The 25,601-nt window shown below is 39.3% G+C and overlaps 1 protein-coding gene across 1 annotated transcript; it reads left to right on the top strand.

The window, feature by feature from the left end:
* Positions 1–5,132: 5,132 nt before the first annotated feature.
* LOC107768986 (vesicle-associated membrane protein 721) lies at positions 5,133–24,930 on the top strand. Its single transcript, XM_016588159.2, has 5 exons — positions 5,133–5,534; positions 12,286–12,427; positions 12,511–12,631; positions 24,055–24,117; positions 24,589–24,930. Exons 1-5 carry the CDS (start codon positions 5,342–5,344, stop codon positions 24,736–24,738), a joined length of 669 nt encoding a protein of 222 aa, XP_016443645.2. The 5' UTR covers positions 5,133–5,341; the 3' UTR covers positions 24,739–24,930.
* Positions 24,931–25,601: the final 671 nt, after the last annotated feature.

Raw genomic sequence — 25,601 nt, 5'->3', positions numbered from 1 at the left:
TGCTGAATCAGAAGATGACATAGTTGCTTTAAAAGTTTGAGGCTCATTTTCAAGCAAGAATGTCACAAAATCTGGTCCAAAGGAAGTAGATGTTCTTTGACGTTTGCTACGCCTTGGATCTTCTATACTTGGAGTATTTTCCTTTGGTTCTTCCCGAGGTCGTTTAGGTCTTTCACTTAACGACTCACATTCAGTTTTATACGGATAGATGCTTTCAAAGAATCCAGCATTATCTGATTCCATTACCGTATTAACGTGAATTTCAGGATTATCGAATTTATGAACCAAAAACCGACATGCTTTACTGTTTGTAGCATATCCAATGAAAACGCAATCTACAGTTTTTGGTTTGATTTTAATCCTTTTAGGTAAAGGAACTTATACCTTTGCTAGACACCCCCACACTTTGAAATATTTCAAGTTGGGTTTTCTTCCTTTCCATTTTTCATATGGAATAGATTGCGTTTTGCTGTGGGGTACTCTATTGAGTATTCAGTTAGCTGTAAGGATAGCTTTTCCCCACACACTCGACGGTAATCCAGAACTTATTAATAAAGAATTCATTATTTCCTTTAATGTCCAATTTTTCCTTTCCGCAATTTCATTGGATTGAGGTGTGTAAGGTCCAGTAGTTTGATGGATAATTCCATATTCCGAACATACTTCTGCAAACGGAGATTCATATTCTCCACCCCTATCACTTCTAATCATTTTGATTTTTTTATTCAATTGATTCTCCACTTCATTCTTGTATTGCTTAAATACTTCAATTGCTTCATCCTTACTATTAAGCAAATAAACATAACAATATCGAGTGCAATCGTCAATAAAAGTTATAAAATACTTTTTCCCACCTCGAGATGGTGTCGACTTCATATCACAAATGTGAGTATGAATTAAGTCTAAAGGATTTGAATTTCTTTCAATAGACTTATAAGGATGTTTTACAAACTTAGACTCAACATATATTTGACATTTTGATTTATTACACTCGAATTTAGGCAATACTTTTAAATTAATTAACTTTCGCAAGGTTTTGTAATTGACATGTCCTAAAAGAATATGCCATAAATCATATGACTCCAATAAATAAGAAGAAGCTGAAATTTTATTCATACTGTCAACAATCATTACATTTAGTTTGAAGAGGCCCTCTATGAGGTAGCTCTTTCCAACATACATTTTATTCTTACTTACAACAACTTTATCAGAAACAAATACACATTTGAATCCATTCTTAACAAGTAAAGAAGTAGAAACTAAATTCTTCCTAATAGTAGGAACATGAAGAACGTTGTTGAGCGTTAACACCTTGCCGGAAGTCATCTTCAGGAATATCTTCCCATAACCTTCAATCTTGGCTGTTGCAGTATTTCCCATGGAAAGCTCTTCTTCTGGACCAGCAGTAGAGTAAGTCGCAAATGCTTTCTTGACAGCATAAACATGTCGAGTGGCTCCAGAGTTAATCCACCACTCCTTCGGATTTCCAGCTAGGTTGCATTCCGAAAGCATTGCACACAGATCATCAATGTCATCATTCTTCTCCACTATGTTGGCATGTCCCTTCTTCTTATCCTTTTTCGGGAGACGACAATCAGGGGCTTTGTGACCGATTTTTCCACAATTGTAGTAGCTGCCCTTGAATTTCTTTTTGTTCGGCTCCTTAGTCTGTCCAGAAGACCTCTTTCTCTTCTTACTTTTTGGAGCAGTCTCCTCAACGATATTAGCTCCCATGATCGTTAAATTTCCATGAGACTTCTTCTCGGCTGTTTTGTTGTCTTCCTCAATCTTGAGACGAATCACAACGATCTTCCAACTTCATTTCTTTGCGCTTGTGCTTAAGATAATTCTTGAAATCTCTCTACGAAGGAGGCAATTTTTCAATCATTGCAGCCACTTGAAATGCTTCATTCACGACCATACCTTCAGCAATAAGGTCATGAAAAATAAGTTGAAGCTCCTGAACTTGGGTTCCAACAGTTTTGCTGTCTATTATTTATAGTCTAGAAACTTGACAACCACGGACTTCTTCAAGCATGCATCTTCAGTCTTGTACTTCTTCTCGAGTGCGTCCCATAATTCTTTCGAAGTATTCATTGCACTGTACACATTGTACAAGTCATCCTCTAAAGCGCTTAAGATATAGCCTTTGTAAAGAAAATCTGCCTGCTTCCACGCCTCAACAATCATGAATTTCTCGTTGTCCGGCATGTCCGCAGCAGGCACTGTAAGTTCTTCACTAGTGAATTTCTGCATACCAAGTGTGGTAAGCCAGAAGAACACCCTTTGCTGCCATACTTTGAAGTTGGCTCCAGAAAAATTCCCCGATTTCTCTGCCGGTGGAACAACAGTTCGACTTGACGAGGCTATCGTCGTTGCCGCAACATTCGCAGAAGAATTTCCGTTATCAATTGCCATTTCTCACTGTAAACAACAGAAGAGTTCAATTAATGGCAAAATCAGAACAGTAAACAATACTGTTATTAACAACAAACAGTACGTATAATAAATAAAAACGAAGTTTTTATATACTGTTTCACAGAAAACGATGAAGTTTTTATGTTCTTCAAATCGTTTTCTGAATTTCAATACTCTGATGAAGTTTTTATATCTTCAAATCAGAATAGTAAAATTCAGAAGGAGTAGAAAATCACACAGGTTTTAATCTCCACAAACATAATACAGAATATAATAAAGTAATTTCCTTAAGATTGTTATAAATCTGTATTGATGTAATAAACAATTAAATCATTAAACTTTCTAAAATATATAAACAAAACAGAAAGTTAGTAACAGTTGTTTAACGAAATAAATTCTGAAAAAACAGTATAGGAATAAATCGATTCCACTGAATACACAGTGTGTCCTTAAGAAAATTATTCCCCTCAAGTACCCGAGGTGCTGGTATATCCTCCCAGGATAGAACGATTTAACTCACCGGAGTATTGATACCAAAAACGCCGGTGAACAGCGAGCCACTCGAAGGCTGCAAAACACACATAGAATTTTTGTACTACTTATGGAGTACTTGAATAGATGCTTGAGAACACTAAAGCATGAGCCGAAATATAATTTTCATCCTAGATGCCAAAAATTAGGAATTACTCACATGTGGTTTGCTGATGATCTTCTCCTATTTGCCAGGGGAGATACTACATCAGTGAGATTGCCAAATGAGAAGTTTGAATTGTTCTTAGAAGCAGGCGTAAAGTTAACCTCAACAAGATGCAAGTATATTTTGGAGGAGTGGATAATGAGACAAAAGAGGAGATACTACAGTTGTTAGCTAGGGTATGAGACTGGGAGTTGCCTTTCAAATATTTAGGTATTCCTCTATCAATCAAGGCTTACAGTGGCTCAGTTCAAACCATTGGCGGACAAGAACAAGATTACTGCCAGAATAACAACATGGATGGCTAGAGGGCTATCATATGCATGAAAATTGCAGTTAATCAGGGCTGTACTATTTAGAATGCAAGCTTACTGGTCTCAACTTTTTTTCTTTTGCTGCCTCAAAAGGTCATCGAACTAATAGAAGCAATCTATAGAAGTTACCTATAGACGACATGAGAGGCAACCGTGACTAGAAGGGCTTTGGTGGCTTGAGACAAGGTCTATTTACCAAAAGGAACAGGAGGATTAAATATTATTAATATGAAGATATGGAATCAAGCTGCTATATAAGCAAACTACTGCGGGCTCTAAGTAAACAGAAGGAAAAACTTTGGATTACTTGGATCCATACCTACTATATAAAGAAGCAAGATGTGCTTACAATGGAGATTCCAAAGCAAGCTTCTTGGATGGTGAGGAAGAAAATAAACATGAGGACGCACTGGTTAGCACTAGCTAATAGTCCTCAGCTGATCAGACGTGGAAATTAAGTTCCACATCCAAGCAGCTTATAAGGCTTTAAGAGGAGAAGTTACAAATGTTCCTCGGAGGAATCATGTTTATCACAATGTTGTCTGTCCTAAAAGTGTATTCATCCTATGGATGACTTTACTTGAAAGACTAAGAACTCAAGACATGCTACTAAGATGGGGCATTAATGTTGATGGTGTATGTGTACAATGCAAGGCCTGTTCTGAAACTCAAGATCATATCTTGTTTGGCTGTAGATTTTCAAAGAGAATTTGGCAGTGTGTGTTGAACTGGCTGAAATGCAATAGAACGGTCATGAATTGGGAGCAGGAATGGAGATGGATACAAGGAAGAGCTAGAAGTAGAAAACCTCAAATGTGATACTTAATTAAGCCTGCTATTTATGACATATGGATAGAAAGAAATAACCGGATGTACCAGAGAAGAACTATAGGAAAGATGGATATGCTGCATGAATTGAAGAGAATATATGCACTAGAGTTAGACAAAATAGGAAACTATTTGAGTTTGTGAGCTCCTTGTGAGAATGGTTATAAATAACTCATAGGAGGAGATGATATATATGACAATTATGTCTTTGTTAGTTTTTTTACAAAAGTTTGCGTTGTTTGTACACTTACACTCGGTAATTAATAAAGTTTCTATAATTGACCCCAAAAGAAATTTCTTACTCAGTTTCTTTTTATAACAAAGATTGACTAGACATGCTAATTTGATTTGTGTATTATATTAGTTGTAGTGGAAGAAAGTTAAAAGTTTATTCAAATCAAAATTTAATTTAACAGTTAAATTAATTTAGTAAAGGTTAGTAAAAATTATATAAAATAGTATTATTAACGCAATAGGATGTTATATAAAACATCATACAAAATGTAGTAGGAGGACAAAAGTTGTGTTGATTGTATTTATTTTGTGTTTGGTTGAAAGTATTAACTTAAATAAGTAATTTTTTATATCAAATTTTTTATATAACTTATCAAATATAGAAGGTAAAATTAATTATCTAAGTTGTAATCCTGGAATATCCTGATCTTAATTAACCTAATAAAACGGAATGTGTTTTATACCTTTCCATATTTATTATCCAAGTTTTAAGAATTCAAATTCATAAAGTAAGTTTAAACTTTGATGTGATACTCTTTTATCAACTTGACGTTTTGATCATATTGCTTTTTATTTTTATTTTTATTATTATTATTATTGTTATTATTATTATTATTAAGTTTCACCGAAGGAGAAACAAACAAGAGTCATCCTTTGTCACCATAGATTCAAACCTTCTCTCCCTAAAATGTACTGTACTTTCTCTCTCTCCATATACAAGAAGATTATAATATACACTGTTCCTTTTGAATTCAACTTTATGTAGTTTCGAAGCAAAAAAGCAAATCCACTATAAAAAACCCCCAGCAAATTCAGATCACCGACGCTGAAAATCTAATCGGAAAACATCCAAATGGGGCAGCAGAAGGCGCTGATCTACGCATTTGTGGCACGTGGCAACGTATTATTGGCTGAATATACTGATTTCAGCGGCAACTTTAACTCCATAGCCTTTCAGTGCTTACAGAAACTTCCTGCTTCCAATAACAAGTTCACTTATAACTGTGATGGCCATACCTTCAATTACCTCGTCGATAATGGCTTCAGTGAGTCTCTTAAACATTTCTTTTATTGTAGAATATCAGTAGTTTCCATTGATCTTTGCTGTGAATTTAGTTTAAATTAAATGGATCGAAGAAAGTACTTGCTAGTCGCAGTTTTTGTTTTTAATTGAAATATCTGTTTTGCTGAGGATAGTCCGGGCCAGGGCCAGATCTATAGTTAAACTTACAGGTTCAACAAAACTAGTAGCATTAGTTCAAACTCTGTATCTGTATTAAAATTCACTTAATATGCATAATAATCTATCCAGTACCTAGTAAGCAAAAATTGTTGTGGTCTAGAACCCATAAATTTAAAATCCTGGATCCGCCTTTGAGAATAGTCTAGGGGCGCACAAGCCAGCCTTGACACCACCGTCATTAAAAAAAAAATTATTAGATTTGGCGGTTGATTCGTGTTTATGATCTTCTGATTGGAGATGTCAAGAGATTATTAAATTAATAAACGCATTTTGATTGTTGGGTTTAACTTAAGTTTAACTTCCAGTTTCTCTATGTGTTTATGTGGTGATAGATATAGAATCTCCTTGATTGTTTTCTTAAATGTTTATTTCGTGTTTAGGTGATATTTATTTAGAATATTAAAGAAGAAGTGGCTTGGGAGGCGGGCTTTTGTCTGTAAATTGTTTGCAGTCCACATGTTCCTCTTGTCTAAAAGTTGTATTTATAGTTTTATTAATATGAACTCGTTATTTTACTTTTGATGTCATTGTAAAGTTTTGTGATGAGTTGAGATCGTTAGATGAAATGATAGATTAAAGGAATAACGTTCTTGCTTCTTTTCTTTTCTCTCTATGGGTATTTTTCTGTTGGCTGAAAAATTCATAATCAAATTTCTATCGTGTATGCTATTAATTAGTTTGTTCATAACTAAGCTACACAAGTATGAGCAGATTCTAAACCCGCAATCACTGGAAACTCCTGTGTATCTCTTCCCATTATTCTCATACTTGTGACTGCCGCTTTGTACAAATACTTTATGGCATTTATATATTTGATATGAATTCATCTTAAGCACTTATTTGAAGTGCTCTTTTTGGTTCTTTATGATATTCTTTCTTTAGGTAAATGAATATCACGTGGAGATCCTTCTTTTTTCTCACTTTAAATATTCGCAGCCTTTTAGCAAAAATATAGTTGTCACACGACAACCGGTCGTGATGGAGCCTAAAGAACTTGCTAGGCAAGCCGAACATAACAGTAACGAATCATAATAAAAAAAAGACAAAAATGATACAAGTCTAGAGTCTCAATATAACATAACAACGCCAATATATGATAAATCCCCCAGAACTGGTAAATACAGAATCGTGAGCTCTAAAACGGGAATACAAGTCTGAAATGCCAATAACAATACTGTATGAATAAAAGACAACAATACCAAATGAAAAGAGACGCCAAGACTGTGGTCGAGATGCAGTTCTACCTCATATCTCCAAAGCTAATTCCGCAACAAGTCTCAGCTACTGATGGCTCGGCCCAACACCTGGATCAGTTTTCCTCAAATCGCGTGTACACCATCAAGAAGGCACATGTGAGGGTGACCCTAGGGGGATGGATCCATTTTCACACGCTGCACGCGTAGTCACGTGCAATAATCATAATCGCCAGTCGTGGCCATGCTTATTATCACAATCCGCCCGGCGTGGTCACATGATCAATATCACGGATCCGCCCGGCGTGGTCACATGCTCAATATCACAACCCGCCCGGCGTGGTCTTGGCTCAATAACACAATCCGCTCGGAGTGGTCACATGCTCAATAACACAATCCGCATAGCGTGGTCACGTGCTACTAGTCCAAGCCATATCACAAAGAAGGCAGGTATACAAGAATACATGTACATGATCAATGAACACCAATTTCATACTCCTGGACTGGTATAAGTGACATGCTAAAGTGTATGCATGTGCAAAGTGTGCGATCATAGCTCAAATCAAGTAATACATCACAAAAGTAGCAATTATCAGGTTCATTCAGGAGATTAACCTCTATGCGACCTCAAACATGGTACAATTAGTTCACAACGGGGGTACAAGTATAAGAACCATCATAGCATGAAGCTTAACAATCAATTCAAGGCATATCATAGCCTAAACACTACTCCGAGCATGAATAATTAATCCGGTGCACGCAAATGGGCTCAACCCCACACATGTGCGCCACCCATAGCACGTAGCTATCACAAATAACTCAGGCAACTAAAGCCTCAACCAAGTTTAGGTAAGATACTTACTTCAAGCAAGTCAAATCAATCCTCTAATAAGCCCTTCCCGTGTGAATCAACCCCCGGACGGTCCGAATCTAGCCAAAATAACTTAATATCATCAATAAAAGCCATAGAAAACGATTCCAAATGATAAAGCTAAGATCTTTAACCAAAATCAAAAAGTTAACCCAAAAAGTCAACCCCGGGCCCGCACCTCGGAACCCGACTAAACTCACAAATTCCGAACACCCATTCGATACGAGTCTAATTATATGTCTTTCATCCAAATCCGACCTCAAATCGACCCTCAAATGATCAATTTATACTTTAGGAAAGTTTTTATTAAAATCCCCAATTTCCTCACTGTAATTCACCAATTAAATGCTAAAATCAAGGTTGGAATCACGAATAATGAACAAATCCGAGTAAAAAACACTTACCCCAATCCAAATAGTGAAATATCCCCTCCAAAATCGTACAAATCCGAGCTCCACAACTCAAAATATGTTAAAAATGACTAAAACCCTCGAAAATAGAGTACTTATGGTCTGCCCAGGCATACCCTCCGCGATCGTGAAGCACAACCAACGATGTTAGGCCTACGCGAACGCGAGGCACCGGTCGCGAATGCGATGCACAACAGCCCTGAGCCTACACGAACGCGGTCCTCCTCCCGCGATCTCGAAGGCTAAAATGCCTGACGCCCCAACATGCCTCCCTTATACGCGAACGCGACACCAAACACGCGATCGCGAAGCCACAACCTTCCCAAGCTTCGCGAACGTGATCACCTCTTCGTGAACGCGAAGAACAAACTCATCTGCCATCAAAAGACCCTTCGCGAAGAAGGAAACCATAACTCAGAATCAGCAGTTCCAAAACATGAAGAAATGGTCCGAAACCCGTCTGAAACACAACCGAGGCCCCCGGGACCCCGTCCAATCACACCAACCAATCCCCAAAACATAACACGGATCTATTTGAGGCATCAAATCACACCAAACAACATCAAAACCACGAATCGCACCTCAATTAAAGTCTAAGGAACTAATCCAACTTCCAAATTCAAAACTTATGCCGAACAAGCCTAAACAACTCAGAATGACCTCAAATTTTGCATGCAAGTCCTAAATGACATAATGGACCTATTCCAACTCCCGGAACCAAAATCCGAACCCGATATCATCAAAGTTAACTCTCGGTCAAATCTATCAACGTTCCAAACCTTCAACTTTCCAACTTTCACCAAAAAACACTAAATCAACCTACGGACCCCCAAATCCACATCTGGACATCCGTCTAAGTCCAAAATCACCGTACGAAGCTATTGGAACCATCAAAACTCCATTCCGGAGTCGTCTACACAAAAGTCAAACTCTGGTCAACTCTTACAATTTAAGCCTCCAACCTTGGGACTAAGTGTACCAATTCACTCTAAAACCTCTCCGTAACCAAACCAACCATCCCGGCAAGTTACGTAACCACAAATACACATATGTAAAGCATCAAATGGGGGAAACGGGGCTGAAATACTCAAAACGACCGGCCGGGTCGTTACAATAGCTTCTATTCTCTTCCCTTAATTTAATGTCGCTAAGTTTATGTTCTATCACTCTTTCTCAAAGTTTTATCACATGGCTCATAAATTTAATACTGCAATAGTTCTCAATTTCGCATAACATTGAATATCTGCATTGCTCTTATAAGTTGAAGCAATGTACTCTTCACTCATTTGGCATCTCCGCTCCTTAGTATAACATTCAGTAGCTTGCTTAGCCATACCAACCTAACCAAGGCATTTCCAAACCTCTGTAGGAATCCAACGTTACCACAAGCATTTCTAATTCTTATGTTTTTCGTGGCATCCTTTACTTTGTTAAACTTAATTCTATGATTGTAGCATGTTATGAATGTTTGTAGATCTCTAAAGTTATCTTCGTTATTTTGATGAGCAGTTAATTGTAAAGTATCCATCTATGTTTGATCTACTCTCTTCTTTCAAAACTTTCTGGGAATCATTTTTATTATTCTTAACTTGGTTTAGGTATTACCTCTCTTCTCTCTCAAGCATATGTACCGGTCTTTCTCCTCTGTCTACATGCCTAACTTTTGATACACGCCGTTCAAGGCTTCACTTGGCCCTTGTTTATGGCCTGCTTAGCTCTTTATTTTCTTATGCTGTTTAAAGGCTTTTGGCAACTTTTTATGTCGTTCTCTTTTTTCTCTAGTAGCACCCTCTTATACCACCACCATGAAGCCTCCTTATCTCGCCTCCACGGTTCCTATAGTTGATGTCCTAAGCTTTTAGACACACCTAAAACTTCAAGTACTACTTTGTTAATGCAACTTATTATTTCCTTCCAAAAAGTTTTTTCTGCATTAGCTTGATAGCTTCTAAGTCCTATTCTCTGATAACTATATGCTATTTATGGTTTTTACCTTTTAGTTTAAACCACTGAATTGTTGGTTTAACCATTCTCTTTTTGGCTCAACTCTGTCATTCATTGAGGACCACTAGCCTATGTTGGAAGGTTAAATCTTCTCGGTGTCATGACCTTCCGTTCCTTATCTGTTGCCCAGTCAGTCTTTGTGCTAAAAATTGGATCAAGTGTGATTCCCTTTTCCAGAGTAGGTGTTAGCTAAAACGAAATTGTATGTTAAGGAAAACTCTACAGACTACAATAATCTTTCTTTCTTCATTCCTGGTACTATAACCATATCCAATGTATTTGATCGAGATCAACAGTACATCTGCCCAAATGTCTTTCGAAATTTCTCCCAACAAAGATTTGTTGTTCATTTTGGACCTTCTGGATCAAAGTATCTATACCTTTCAAAATTTTTAGTTTTAAATTTTCTTATCTCATCCTATTTGTGACGTATAGAGCCTATAGACATTAATGGTGTTGATTGTCTTCTTTCTTGCATTACTAGTCTTAATGAGAGAATTTTATCACCAATCCTCTTTACTTCAACAATTTTATCCTTATTCTAGATCTACTAGTACTATGTCTTGCCCGTTCTTGCTTTTATCTACTCCACATTACCACAATATATATATCTCATGTTGCCAGTATCTCTAGTTTTTCCCTTATTCACTATGTCTCTTGTAGATGGGCAATATCAACCCATGCTCTCTTTAAATTATCTGTTACTCCCTCTATTCTAGTTTATATGACCTTATTTTCTTTATAATCCGTCCAAAAAAGAATAACCTCTTACTAAATTTGGAAACAATATAACTTAAAAATTGGATTTTACTCTTAATGATAAGCTTTTATAGCCACACTAATGATATGACATGGTTAAGACCACAAGTTTTAAAAGTCTTATAACCACACTAATGTAATGACATTTTAAGGCCACAAGTTTAGAAAGTCTTCCTTTGTTTCTTAAACTCGCGCAAGTCAAATAGGTTCACATAAGTTGAAACGGAGCGAGTAATTCTATTGATTTTTCGATCAGTGAGCTCATGTTCTAATTATCTGTTTGAATTTGTCTCTCTTAGGCAAACTTCCTTACTGCTTACTCCCACATGCCAAATGATTGTGGGAACCCTTTCCGGCCTAGCATTACATCGAATAAGTAATTTACACCCATTCATTGTGTGAGAACCCTTTTTCTTTAACTCACTCTCATTCATGTAGTGTTATGATGAACTCCCTTGCTCATTTAAGGCTATACCTTGCTGCTGATGTTGCATGTGCGCACACAGACATCTCACAACAATTTCAATGTTTAGATAATTCATCATGTTAGACTATTTCTGTACTTGTTTTCAATTTTCCGCAATCTTTTTCTTTTATCTGGGTTTAATACTACTAACAAAATTAAAATGGATCGCGTTTCCTTTTCCCATTTAAATATGTTTCCGTCAAAATTATCTTGTTTTATGTTATTGGATGGAGTAAAAGATGAGTTGTGATTGTCAAGTTTCTTCAATTTTCCATTACCCTCCCAATACATCTAGTTCTACGTGATATCATTGGTTTCTTTTTCTATCATCCACATACTATTTCCTACCACTCTGAGATGATGTCAGAGGGAAATTCAGAAGGTGGTTGTATTTCCTGATTTTCAGACAAAGTTTACAATCTTAATTAGCTTCTTTTAGGCGGTGATGTGGAACTAATGAAGATTTGTTTACTTCTTAGCAAATGAAAAAAGGACTTTCAAAGTAAAAGAATTAAGTGTGCATTTGAGAGAAGGTTTCGAGATGCATCAAAATGACTTCTCACCTTTTCTCTTTTTCTTTTTGTGAATAAATAAGTTGCAAGAGAAGCATGACTTTCACCTTTTAATGTTCTGCTGATTGAACGTGGTTTATGTAATTTCAATTTTAAGAGCTACTGCATCTTGCTATTTCCCATTTGAAAGTTGGAACATATATTGCAAGAAGAATCTGAGTATTATTCTTTAGAGTTGCTTATTATTCTGCTTTTCTTTTTCACTTTTAAAGCATACCCTATGTCAGCAGCTAGCTGATTAGTGTGCTTACCTCTGTAAGTTTATGTTTCGTCTTACAGCATACTGTGTGGTTGCTGAAGAGTCTGTTGGAAGACAAGTTCCAATTGCCTTTCTGGAGCGTGTTAAGGATGACTTTGTGTCAAAATATGGTGGTGGGAAGGCTGCAACTGCTACTCCTAATAGCCTTAACAAGGAATTCGGGTATTTTGAATTTAAATATTTACTTTAGTGATATATAGTGACAGTTTCAGTTAGGTATGATATTTCTTTTTTTTTTTGCACAGACCTAAATTAAAGGAGCATATGCACTATTGCGCTGACCATCCTGAGGAGATAAGTAAACTAGCCAAGGTGAAAGCCCAGGTTTCGGAAGTTAAGGGTGTTATGATGGAAAACATTGAGAAGGTACGGGTGTCTTCTAATGCCTAGCTGAGATATTTACTGAAATAGAAGTCTGACATTGACTGCCAGTTCTTTTTGTTTTGTTATTCCTACTAATACAAAAAAATCATCCATGCAATCAATGGGACATTGTATTTGCTGAGGTTCCTTTTAGGTGTATACTTCTATGATGGAGTAAGAAACCTAATTTTTAGTTTTAACTGGATCAGCCTGAGAATACTTGCTTTTGAGCTGTATAGTGAACAAGAGGTGGACCTTTTAGCTCTACTGAAGCTTTTATGTACAGTTTTTCATTTTTATATTTACCTGACCTGCAAAAAATGGGGAGATAGGTTATAGGGAAGACCTTTTTCCCCCAAATTAACAGAGAGGGGAATAGAAAAAAATAATAATAGAGGAAAAGATATTAAAGATAAGGTTCGACATCTTCCCTTTCATCTGTTTGAATAGCTCTAACAACTCAATATATGGGGTATGATTAGTTACGTTGGATTGCACTTGGAAATAGTTTCTCTTGGCCAGTTTGTAAATTTCCTTGGTTTTGAGAGAGACGAGGAAGTCTTGTGACAATTAATGGTGCCTCTTAACATCATTTATCTATTATTTGTGTTGGGTGTCCAAATAAAGTCTCGTTGGAAGTTGACAAAAGAATTACATATAAGGTGTAGGATACTCTTGATCAATTGTATGGAATGTGTTTAAGTTTGATGATGAGATAAGAGACTTTGTCTTCTTAATACTTTACTAGATTCTTGAAAAAATTTCCTTGTTTCTTTGGCCAATTCAGCGCCCAGTGGTGTGGTGACCATTTAGATAAGGAACTGAGGAGAAAGTGCATCCAAAAGTGCGAACTAGTGGTTAAGCAAATGGTTGTAAACCATGTGGACGAGGGTTTAAATCCTAGCAAAGACAAAAAACACTAGGCGATTTTCTCCCATCTTTTTAAGCCTTGGTAGTGAGAGTTACTTGGTACCTAGGTTGGTGAAAGGTACCAAGTGTGAATTGTCGAAGTGCGCGTAAATGCCCGGAACGCCACCGTCATTAAAAAAGGAATTGAGGAGAAATCTCCGGCCTCATCTTCATTACTTTAACAATCAGACGTTTGGTTATTGAATACTGAGGAAGAAGCAAATTCAAAAGTCAAAATGATAAAAGTAGAAGCATGTGGAGGTCCGAGTACAAGAATCTTACATATAATCAGAAAAAAGAAAAGGCAAAGCATATCAAGGAGTTCTTTTTAAAGCTAAAAGATAAGATGAAACAAGAATAAAAAGATGGCGGCGATGAATCGTATATCTACTGTTGTTAAAGCTGATCTTAGTTTTGCATATGATGAAAATATTATTCCCTCTGTTCCAAAAAGGTTGGCACTATTTTCTATTAGTTCATTTCAAAAAGATTGACACATTCCTATATTTCGTTAATGGAAAGTTTTTATAGCCACACAAATGCTATGGCTTGTTTAAGACCATAAGTTTCAAAATTTTTATAACCACGCAAATGTTATGGCATATTTAAGACCACGAGTTTCAGAAATCTTCCTCCTTTTATTAAACTTTGTGCCAATTCAAATTAAGATAAACATTTAGAAGCGGAGGGAGTATTTATGTAGTTTGGTGTAAGCCAATCGGGTGGCAGATGCTGGTTCTTCGTACCATGTCACGACGAGGAAGAAATTCTTCTCACTTTATGCACCAAGTGATTTTGAAGTATTGACAATAGGTAATGTTGGTGTAATTAAGGCAATTGGCACGACAAATTTTGCTTTGAGACTAATAATAGTTCAAGGCTGGTTCTTAAAAATGTCAACCTTGCTCCAGACAGGAAAGCTTGACGTTGATGGTTGTAATATTTTATGTGGTGGTAGTAAAAATTCAACAAAGGTTTACTAGTTCTGATCTAAGGTAACAAATCGTCAAATCCCTACATGATGTAGGGTTCTTTTTGTAGTGGCTTGGTGAATGTTCTGGAGAGTGATGCATCGTGAGAATTATGACATAGAAGGTTAAGTTACATGAGCGAGAAGGGATGTCTGGCTAAGAAGAACTTGCTTTTAGGAGTGAAAACTAAAGAGATGTTACGCGGCGCCATCCTGATGTTCCTTGGAAGGGCGACGTAAGGCTAAGCAACCGATGTCAGTGCGGTTGCTATGCGCCAACTGAGGTCCTCGCCGTACGCTAGACTAGATTGTCAGTGCCGTACGGGAAAACCAATGTCGTGTTCAATTGAGCAGCGGAAAATGAGCAACTGATGATGAAAGCTGATGATTGTATTGATGATGATGATGAAAGCTATTACAAGATGCTATGCGGTGTCGGGGGGAGAGACACCAATACAGAGAATTGTTTGAATGCTTGAATGTTTGAATGCTTTGGTCCCCCTTAATAATGCTTAAAAAAAATAAATCAAAGTTACATGAGTTGACCTAAGAAAGCTGTAGAAGCACACTGAAAATGAATGAAGTAAAACTACTCTATAATTACAATGAAAAGGACTTAGTCTTCTATGGAAGCAAGTCCGATGGCAGCAACTTTGTCTGGAGCAGCAGGGTCTGCGCGCGCATTGCTGTGGGCGCGCGCGCGGCACTATTTGGATCTGCCAGCGGCGGGGCGCTGGTGCTTGGCATTGGGTCTGCGCGCGGGGCACAGTCTGGGTGTGCGGCGCTGATGGCAACATGATGATTGGTGCGCGCGGCATTGTCGGTGCGTGCGGCACTGATGGCATTGGCCAGCCGCTGGGCGCTGGCATTGATTATCGGTGGGGCGACAGAGGCGCTTGCTCGCTTGTCACTTGGCGCTGCCGAGACCACGGGGCCGACCGTGGCGCTAGGCGTTGGGAGGCTTGCCGGGACGCCACGGGACGCGTCCAAGGGGTCATGGGTCGATGATGGAAAGCAGCCCATGACATTCTCCCCCACCTGAGTTGGCGACGTCCTCGGAGCCTTACCTGCAGGATGATGATGATTGGTCAGGCTCTTGACGGCTGGGAGGTCTGTTCCCCTCGGTGCTGTGAGATGTCTTTCTGAATGATCTTCCATGCATTTCTGAACTGGCTCGAGGCGGATGACATGGAAGACTGGATGGATTTTCCACCAGGCTGGTGTGTTCAGCTGGTATGAGGATTTCCCGATGCGCCTTTCAATGGAGAAAGGCCCGATGAGGTTTGGCAATAGGCGAGGATCTTGGGTCCTCTTTGCAAACAAGTTCCGCCTCGGGGTTCTTACCATCACTTTGTCCCCTGCTTGATGTTGGGCAAAGTGAAGGTTTTGTTCGGCATGCCTCGTTGCCCTGTCTTGGGCCCTGATAAGATAGCTCCGCACTATCTTCAAAGTGTGTTCCCATTCTGTGGAGAAACTGGCAGCTCGATGAGATGATGGGATGATTGGTGCATTCACATTATGTGGGAGTAGCAGTTGCTGTCCGGTAACAATTTCAAAAGCGCTTTTGTTTGTATGGGCGCACTTTTGGGAATTGAAACACAGCTGAGCAGCATCCAGAAGCTTCACCCAATGAGTTTGTGACCCGGTAGCAAATTGGCGGAGATATTCCTCCAGCATGTCATTGAACCGGTCTGTTTGATCATGTGTTTGCTGATGATGATGATGGTTTGAGTTGTAACTCAATTTGGATCCGAGGCAACTGAAGAGTTGGGTCCAAAACTTGCTAGTGAAGCGTGGGTCGCAGTCACTGATGATGTTGTTGGGCATACCCCAATGTTTGACAACATGGGAGAAGAAGAGTCGAGCTATTGCTTCTGCCGACATGTTCTGTGGGGCTGCGATGAAGGTAGCATACTTGGAAAACAAATCCACTACCACCATGATGGTTGCATGATTTCCGACCTTGGGTAACCCTGTGATGAACTTCAGGGAAATGCTTTCCCAAGGTCTCTGTGGGACTGGTAGCGGCTCCAAGAGTCCCGCTTTTGCTGGGTGATCCGACTTGGCCTTTGGGAATGCTTGGCCAGTCTTCACACAATGAGGGGCGCCATGAGCTGTTGGGCCCCGATGATGTGATGCCTGTTTGATGATGTTGAGGGCAGCCGGAACTGTGGGTTCAGGTCTGTTGGTTCCCTCCTTAAACTGCATGGCCGTGATGTTTCCAGCGGCCATCTTCTTGGATATGCACGGTATGGTGTGGGGTTTGGCCCCGTTGTCTCCCATCATTAGGAGCATGTTTGGCATATGGTACCGGGATGGTGTTGGTCTGCCTGAGGAATTCCAATCCTACTATCAGTTCGAAGTCATCGATGATAGCTATGCGTAGGTCGAATATTCCCTTGTATGGGCCAAGCTGGATTGGCGCTTCTTTGGCTATTCCACTCACTTGCTGAGATGGAGAGTTGATAGCCTTGACACGACCCTTGCATTTTTGCACTGCTAGACCGAGGCGTTGCACCTGAGTTGAGGCCAGGTAGTTGTGGCTAGCACCCGTGTCTATCAATGCCCGAATAGGTCTGCCATTTACTTTCATGTCAACGAACATTAAGGTCCTCTTTTGTGATGTGGGAGGCCTCTCGTCCGCCTTTCCTTTCCCTTTCTTGTCGATTGGGAATGCCTTCTTCTTGGGGTTGCCAGTACTGGTTCCCGCCAAGGTATCATGAATGGAGCCGACAAATGCTTTGAAGGCACCTACTTGATCGGTGCCGTCTGGGTCGTCGGTGTCTGTATCGTCATCGTCAACAGTTTGTTGAGCATTGACTTGTATGTTGGGGCATTGATTGTTCCAATGTTCCCCGCCGCAATGACGGCATTCTGATGGGGGATTTCTCCCCTGATGGTTGTTGACTGATGCAATAGTGTTACTGCTTGAGGTAGGAGTCTTGGATTTGGATGCACCTCGATCTCCCCCGTTTCTGTTGGGGCCACCGTTGCTAGGTTGGCTCCCGTTGTATCCCCCTCGGACAGGCAGCTGGGGCCTATCCTTCTGAGTTTCCAACTGATAATCCCCAAGGCACTCAGCAGCTTGAATGGCCTTGGGTAGGGTATCTACCCGCTGTCTTTGCAGTTCCATACGAGCATGAGGTTTCAAACCTTCTATGAATGCGAACAGTTTGTCTTTGTCCCCCATATCCCGTATGTTTAGCATGAGTGCGGAAAATTCACGCACGTAGTCCCGCACCGACCTGGTGTGGCGGAGTTCACGCAACTTTCTTCGTGCATTGTATTCCACATTTTCGGGGAAGAACTGCAGGCGTATGGCGGCCTTCAGTTCTGCCCATGTCTGGAGAGTATCTTCACCGGCCCTGATGGCTTCGTATTTGACTCGCCACCAGAGTTTTGCATCGCCTTGAAGATACATGGCAGCAGTTGCTAGCTTTTTGGATTCTTCCAAATGTCTAACGGCATCGAAGTATTGTTCGATGTCGAAGATGAAGTTTTCCACTTCTTTAGCGTCCCGGGCTCCGTTGTATGGCTTGGGCTCCGGAATTTTGAGCTTTTATGGAATGGGGCCAATGTTCATGGCACCCCTGATGTGATTTTCGCCCCCTTTGAGCAGGCTTTGTAGTGCAGCATTGACAACATTGAGCTGGCCTGTCAAGTTGTCTATGGTTTGCTGCATGACTGTCAGTCTGTCTGCCTCTAGTTCCCGATGGGCTAAATCCTCGGCACGCTCCTGTTGGAGGTCCTCGAATTTGCCATGAATGTTGGTTGCCTCGACGGCAGCCGTTTGTCGGTCTTCCTCAGAGTCTTGACTGATGTTTGCAATGTCATTTTCGGCCTGCCGCATTCTGCGGTCCAGGTCGTCCAACCTTTGCACTAGGCTGGTTTTTAGATCAGGCAACGTATCCACGATGGGCCGTAATGCGTCAACCGTCTCTTCTAGGGTCGTGAGCCGATCCCCATGATTCACCATGGTCAGAAATGGTGATGATGATGCCAATGAGTTCCCTCGTCCGATGTCGAGCCTAGGCTCTGATACCAACTGTTACGCGGCGCCTTCCTGATGTTCTTTGGAAGGGCGACGTAAGGCTAAGCAACCGATGTCAGTGCGGTTGCTATGCGCCAACTGAGGTCCTCGCCGTACGCTAGACTAGATTGTCAGTGCCGTACGGGAAAACCAATGTCGTGTTCAATTGAGCAGCGGAAAATGAGCAACTGATGATGAAAGCTGATGATTGTATTGATGATGATGATGAAAGCTATTACAAGATGCTATGCGGTGTCGGGGGGGAGAGACACCAATACAGAGAATTGTTTGAATGCTTGAATGTTTGAATGCTTTGGTCCCCCTTAATAATGCTTAAAAAAATAAATCAAAGTTACATGAGTTGACCTAAGAAAGCTGTAGAAGCACACTGAAAATGAATGAAGTAAAACTACTCTATAATTACAATGAAAAGGACTTAGTCTTCTATGGAAGCAAGTCCGATGGCAGCAACTTTGTCTGGAGCAGCAGGGTCTGCGCGCGCATTGCTGTGGGCGCGCGCGCGGCACTATTTGGATCTGCCAGCGGCGGGGCGCTGGTGCTTGGCATTGGGTCTGCGCGCGGGGCACAGTCTGGGTGTGCGGCGCTGATGGCAACATGATGATTGGTGCGCGCGGCATTGTCGGTGCGCGCGGCACTGATGGCATTGGCCAGCCGCTGGGCGCTGGCATTGATTATCGGTGGGGCGACAGAGGCGCTTGCTCGCTTGTCACTTGGCGCTGCCGAGACCACGGGGCCGACCGTGGCGCTAGGCGTTGGGAGGCTTGCCGGGACGCCACGGGGCGCGTCCAAGGGGTCATGGGTCGATGATGGAAAGCAGCCCATGACAGAATTATGACATAGAAGGTTAAGTTACATGAGCGAGAAGGGATGTCTGGCTAAGAAGAACTTGCTTTTAGGAGTGAAAACTAAAGAGATGTGTTTATTGCTTAGCCGAGAAATGATCAATTTCTAACGTAGGACTTTGGTCATACACCAAAAATCTCACTTTTTAACTAAGTACTCCTGTCTAATTACCAACCAGGTATAATTATGGCCATCAAATTTTACATGCTTCTCCTTGTATTTTTCAAAACTATCGACGAAGATAGTAATCTGGCCCACAGATGGGCAAGAGCAGCAAATCGACCAGTTCCATGCAGTGACTCAAGTAGGCTTTTTCTTAGCTCTAAACAGGAAGTAACATGAGAGCTACTATCTTCCATCTCTATTCTTGTCTCGTCGAACCATCAGTTTTGATACCAATTTGGCGGGAATGCTTCACTTCTTAGTTATTGGCAGAACCCAAGTACTCTTTTTGGAATTCAGGAGACAACTGTTAGAGAACACCAAAACAATGCAGGACAAGGTTGCCGCGAATAAACACAGTCAAAATTTTATTAATCTATTTGAATCAAGATTCAAGAGGATGAATCAAATTCAAAACTGATACGAGCAGCAAATATAATTAACTACGAAATAAATTTTGAATAGGCAAAATAACCAATCAATAAATTTGGAAAGGCAAAATAACCAACCAATTAATTTGGAAAAGGCAAAATAACCAATCAATAGGAGAATTTTTTTTATGTGGAAACCTCTTCAAGCGAAGAATAAAAACCAACAGGACTTCTAGCCCATTAAAAACTCTACCACATTAGAAAGGAGTTATATAAGTCCTCCAAAATGGTCATACAATACCACCCTTCTTCTTCAGTAAAGCCGAGCCCAACTATTATATTGATTACGCCAAACATAGCTTTAGAGGCTCTTACTAGATAGGGCAGGAGAATATAAGTCATCAGTGTCAAACACTGAGAAGCAATAGCAAAACAAGTCAGGAACGAGAAAAAATACCTACAATTGAGCTATTGTTTGGCAACTCAAAATCTGCAACTACAGGCATCGAAAACGCCATCTCCACCATTCAAATCAAAGTACATGTTGTTAGTAAAAATTTCAGCTCGATTCAATGGTAAAATGAAGCTGGAAATCAGTTTCGAACTGGTCGTGCAAATATTTTGCAGCAAAGAGAAAACTATCTTTCTCCACTCTTTTACCTAAAGAACGATTGCTCTTCTTTTCAAATATCTCTCTTAAGATCAAACCTAAAATTAGGTCTTTTAAAAGTGATTTAAAACATACGTAGGTCATAAAGAAGATGTCTTTGTCCAAAACAATATTTTTATTAACATGGAAAGAAAAAGTTCAAAATTCATTATGTCAAGAGTATCTTTGGGTTGATTTGGCCGAGCAAATTGGTATTAGAAGAAGGTTGTAGAAATGTATTGCCATATATATGTTATAAAAACAGAGCTTATTGCTGTTGTTGAGGCTTGCAAAGAATTACTATTGATGAAGAGATTTTTTTGGGGAGCTAAGATTTGCCTAAGGGGAAGATGTATGCTCTATTGTGATAGTCGAAGTAAATTTATTCAAGGTGCAATTAATTTTGACAAGAACTTTACACTTCATTGTAGGCCTAAACATATTAATGTGAGATACCATTGGATTACAGATGTCGTGGATTTAAAATTGCTTGAATATTAGAAGATTCACACAGATGACAATGGTTTTGACATGTTGACTATGCCTCTGCCAAAAGTTAAGCTTGAAGCATGTGATTCGATCATTAAAATGGCGGTTCGTCCACATATTCGAGAGGGAAAAATTGTTGAGTTTTACCCTTCCTATGTGTCTAAAAGATTGTTTTGGATCTATGGACCATTAGTGTTTTAAATCGTAGGCCTAACTTTAGGTCTGTTCTTGAGAGATATTTGAAAAGATCAGCCGTTTTGAGAGGAGCACAGTCAAATAGTTTCTTCTCTTGCGGCAGAATTTTCATGCAATCAACTTGGTTGCAGTGTTGTGAAGAGCGTGAAGCGAGGAAAAGCGACAATTCCCATTTCGCTTAAAGCGAGAAGCGAAACGCTCGCTTTTTTTAAGTGAAGCGGAATTTTAAAAAAAATAAAAAATAAATAAATATACCATTTGAATATTAAAATATACCATTATGTTAAAAACTAGGCAGCATAAAAATAGTGAAAGAAGAACTGGGCAGCATTTCAACGAAGAGGAGAAGACTGAGAAAGAACCGAAGGAGAAAAAAAAATTCGCCAGCATTTCAATGCTATTTGGATGCTGAAACAGTGAAAGAAAAAGAAGAAGAAGAAGAAGATATCACATACCTGTTGCTGCTGGTCGTATGTTTAAAACAGAGGAGCGCTTGCTTCGGTCGCCTCGCTTCGCTGCAGCGTTTCTCGCTTTTTAGTGGGAAACGCACGCTTTTACCTACCTGAGTCGCTTCATATAGCAGAAGCGGTCATAGGGTCGCCTCACTTCGCTTCTCGCTTTAAGCGAGGAAGCGACCGCTTTTCACAACCCTGCTTGGTTGTAATTGCGTTTCTCGATTCATTCACCGTTGGATCAAGTAAAGAGTGTAGAAAAATAGTTTCTTCTCTTGCTGCAGAATTTCCATGCAATCAACTTGCTTGTAATTGCGTTTCTCGATTCATTCACTGTTGGATCAAGCTGACATATTCGATGGGAGTATCTTAGATCCAGTTGTTGATTTTTTCCCATTCTTCACTTGAGCGTATTTGCTAATTTTGAGCAGTCGATTGTGTTTGGAGGTCCGTTTTGTTATTGCTATTATTTCTTTTTGTTTGGCACTGATGTTGACCATCTTGGAGTATGATGTCGACCATCTTGGAGTATTTTGTAAGTCTTTATTGATATAGTGGAACTTTTCATGGACAGGAGATTTGTTGGTTTGTACTTTTCGATGTTATAAGTTTTATCACATATTTTTTGGTGTCCCGTGCGATTGGTTCTCGTGCGATAGGTTGTTGTACCTTTTCCATATTCATTTTGTTGTTCATTATACTTGCTGTTCACATGTTTGAGTTTTGCTTGTTCCTAAGGGCACCCTGGTGCACAAAGCATCTCACGCAGGAAAGGGCCGCACCCTAATGGGTGTGATGTAGACAAACTTACCCTAATACAAGCATTAGTGGCTGCTTTCACTGCTCAAACCCGTGACATATAGTTTTGCTTGTTCCTCTTGGTTCAAATAGATTGGGAAGACTTTGACTGAGTGTTTATTCTGTTGTGCCCTTTTCTTAGTATTGTTTTAGTGTTTTCTCTTCTTAGTAGACAAGTATCAAAGCCGAAGATTCGGTTGGACATGGAGATGACAAAGGGTAGAATTCTCCTATGCTGTTGCCCTTGAAGAGTAAAGAAACAAGTCCAACAAAGTGATTGCGTAGAAAGAGCCAGTTACTTGTTGTGTCCGTCTATGGACTAGTTGCCATTATCCATAGTCTGGAGACACACAAGGAGAAGCATGTTGGCCTTGGTAACGATAAATATACTGCGATGCTGTGTGTAGCATGCAATGAATGTTTAGGTAATCCCATGAATGTTGGTGATGGACCATATAGTACTTGGTTCCAGGGTGAATTGTTAGGTGTACCAATAAAATTTCACATTAGAAGTCGATAAGGAAAAAAAAGAAGTTACGTTGAATGTATTGGGATACTCTTAATGATGTGAGGCCTATTGTGAAAAACTTGGTGAACTTGGATCAAATCGGATAGCATCAATCCGTGTTAAGAGTGTCTTTGGAGCAGTTTAGCCCAACAAGTTGATGGTTGATGGTTAATGTTCATAAGATGTAGTCTAGTTAATCCCCTCCCCCTCCCCTCAGATAAATATTTATTTTGCTCCCTTTTTTGTCCCTCCCAGAAAAATTATACCCACATGCAATCTATATCATTTCTAAAGTTGCATATTTACGACAATTAAACTTTTATTCTACTATCTTTCCTTGATGTTTTCAACTGGTTACTATTTCTTCACACATCTCCATTATCTTCCGTATATCTCTTTCCAACCCGATTTAATAACCGACAATCATTTTTTATATAGCAAGATTGGATCAAGTTAAGTGGGATGGAGGAATAGTTTTTACTCCCTGGAAATCAGATACATTATTCTAATTGATGACCAGGATGTCAGAAAGCATGAGTTTGAGAGGTTCATTATATTTGAGTTAGAGATATGTCCAATGTACTTGCCTACCGAAAAACAAATGGAAGATTTCAAAGTAGTGGGAAGTTAAGTTATTTATGTCTATTGGAAAATCAACTTTTGATAAAACTGTTCTACTGGAAAATCAATTTTTTGATAAAACTGTTCTATTGGAATATATATTTGCCGTCACATAATGATATTACTCTACGTAGGATAGGTCAAACGGATAAGAGGAACTCTGCAGGTGGAAGAATATAATTCACGATACAATAAATAATACCATGTTAAGAATGACCGATCTCAACTACTATTCTTTCTCTTCTCAATCTTGATCTTCTTTTTTATGTATTTCATTCTCTCTGTTCAAGTTTATTCATGAGTCTATTCCCTCTGTTCTCAATGTTCCTTCTATGTGGTACGATTTTCTCACTATTCAAGGATGTTCACAACAGCTGATTCTCTACGTAATAATTGAAAAAAATATAGGTTCTTGATCGTGGAGAAAAGATAGAGCTGCTTGTCGATAAGACAGAGAACCTTCACCATCAGGTTTCCCAATCTCATTATTTTAATGTTTTATCTTTTTGTTCTTTGCTATTGATGTATTGGCATTTGTTTCTATGTTATCATTTTCTTTTTCTTCTTTGGGATCTGACTTGGGTTTAACATTACAATTTTTGGATATGCCAGTGTACTTTTGCAAAGTTTTCAGGCAGCACTACGAAAAATTAGATTCAAATAGTCAAATGAAACAGTTTCCTTGTCATGGAACCAACTTGAAACTTTGTTAAATGCTGTTAGTTGTTTTGTAGTTGAGGTTATTTCTTAGCTAAAGCTACTCTGATTTGGTTGCAAGTGGCTACAACTAGTACCAATATCTGACTTCTAGTTTCTGAGCCAGAGGCACAGGAGTGGAGCATGACTGTTTCTTCATCAAGTCTTTTCCCTTAAAACTAAGGTTGGGTTATCTGTATAGTCACCACAGTTACTAATTTAGGAACTTGATTGGTTTGGAAACAGGCACAGGATTTCCGGAATACGGGGACACAAATCAGAAGAAAAATGTGGCTGCAAAACATGAAGGTCAAACTCATAGTATTGGGTATTCTGATTGCTTTGATCCTCATCATAGTTCTCTCAGTTTGTCATGGGTTCAATTGTGGAAAGTGAGCATGTTTTTGTGTTCTAATGCTACATTTGTATGAGAGAAAGTTCATGGTATATTGGCATTGATGCATTTGATATAAATGTCTTTGAAAAGATACAATGTTTTATTCTGTATGTATATTAGATGGAAGAATCAACATTTGCATATAGATTGCATGTGCAAAAGGGACCCATTTTGGTCGTCCCTTCTTTTTAGCAGTCTTCATCGCTTTTTGCTAACTGATTATCATTAAAATTCTTTAACTGAACTTTCGAGCTTAATCGACTAGGTTTAAGCAAAGCTGTTATTTTTAGTTCGTGTATGAAATGTGCATTTTTACGTGAAGAAAAGCGATGCAATTTACTTGTATATTGCGTGAAGAAGAAAGAATGACTCTCATCCTCCGGAAACACATTGGGTCATTTGTTAACTAATGTCCTGCCATGGCTATTTAATACATATCACCCACTAAATGAATGAACGGATGAAGCAACCTTATATACTTATAGTAAGTTATGGACTCTCATCCTCTCTCTGAAAATTGTTTGGGGTCATTTATCCACCAGAAACATGTGGAAACTATGTGAAAAAGTTAAAAAGAAAAAAAGAGGAAGGATACTCTTCATACTCTTTCTCCTCCTCTCTCCCTAACTCCCTCCCTCTATCCTAAACTAAAATAAAGCTTTACTTCACGATGCTTTGGCTACGATTTCTCTCTATACAATGACAGTTTCGTGTACCGAATTAGTTATTTATCTTTTCAGTGATTTTTGCATTTTTAATCTTCACAATGTTATTAGCGTCTGCTAATAATATATATAAGCTATATTTGTAATGACCCTGACCGGTCGTTTTGAGCATTTGCACTTCGCTCGGTAGTTTGGGG

This window comes from Nicotiana tabacum, chromosome 17 (genome assembly GCF_000715075.1).
Source record: "Nicotiana tabacum cultivar K326 chromosome 17, ASM71507v2, whole genome shotgun sequence".
NCBI lineage: Eukaryota > Viridiplantae > Streptophyta > Magnoliopsida > Solanales > Solanaceae > Nicotiana > Nicotiana tabacum.
The sequence above is the reverse complement of the archived record's forward strand: the minus strand, read 5'-3'. Positions and strand labels throughout refer to the sequence as shown.

Excerpts from the sequence above, each read along its gene's own strand:
- LOC107768986 (XM_016588159.2), top strand. The coding sequence starts at position 5,342 with ATGGGGCAGCAGAAGGCGCTGATCTACGCATTTGTGGCACGTGGCAAC. Across the intron at positions 12,428-12,510 it reads AGCCTTAACAAGGAATTCGG|ACCTAAATTAAAGGAGCATA; the intron begins GTATTTTGAATT and ends TTTTTTGCACAG. Across the intron at positions 24,118-24,588 it reads CAGAGAACCTTCACCATCAG|GCACAGGATTTCCGGAATAC; the intron begins GTTTCCCAATCT and ends GTTTGGAAACAG.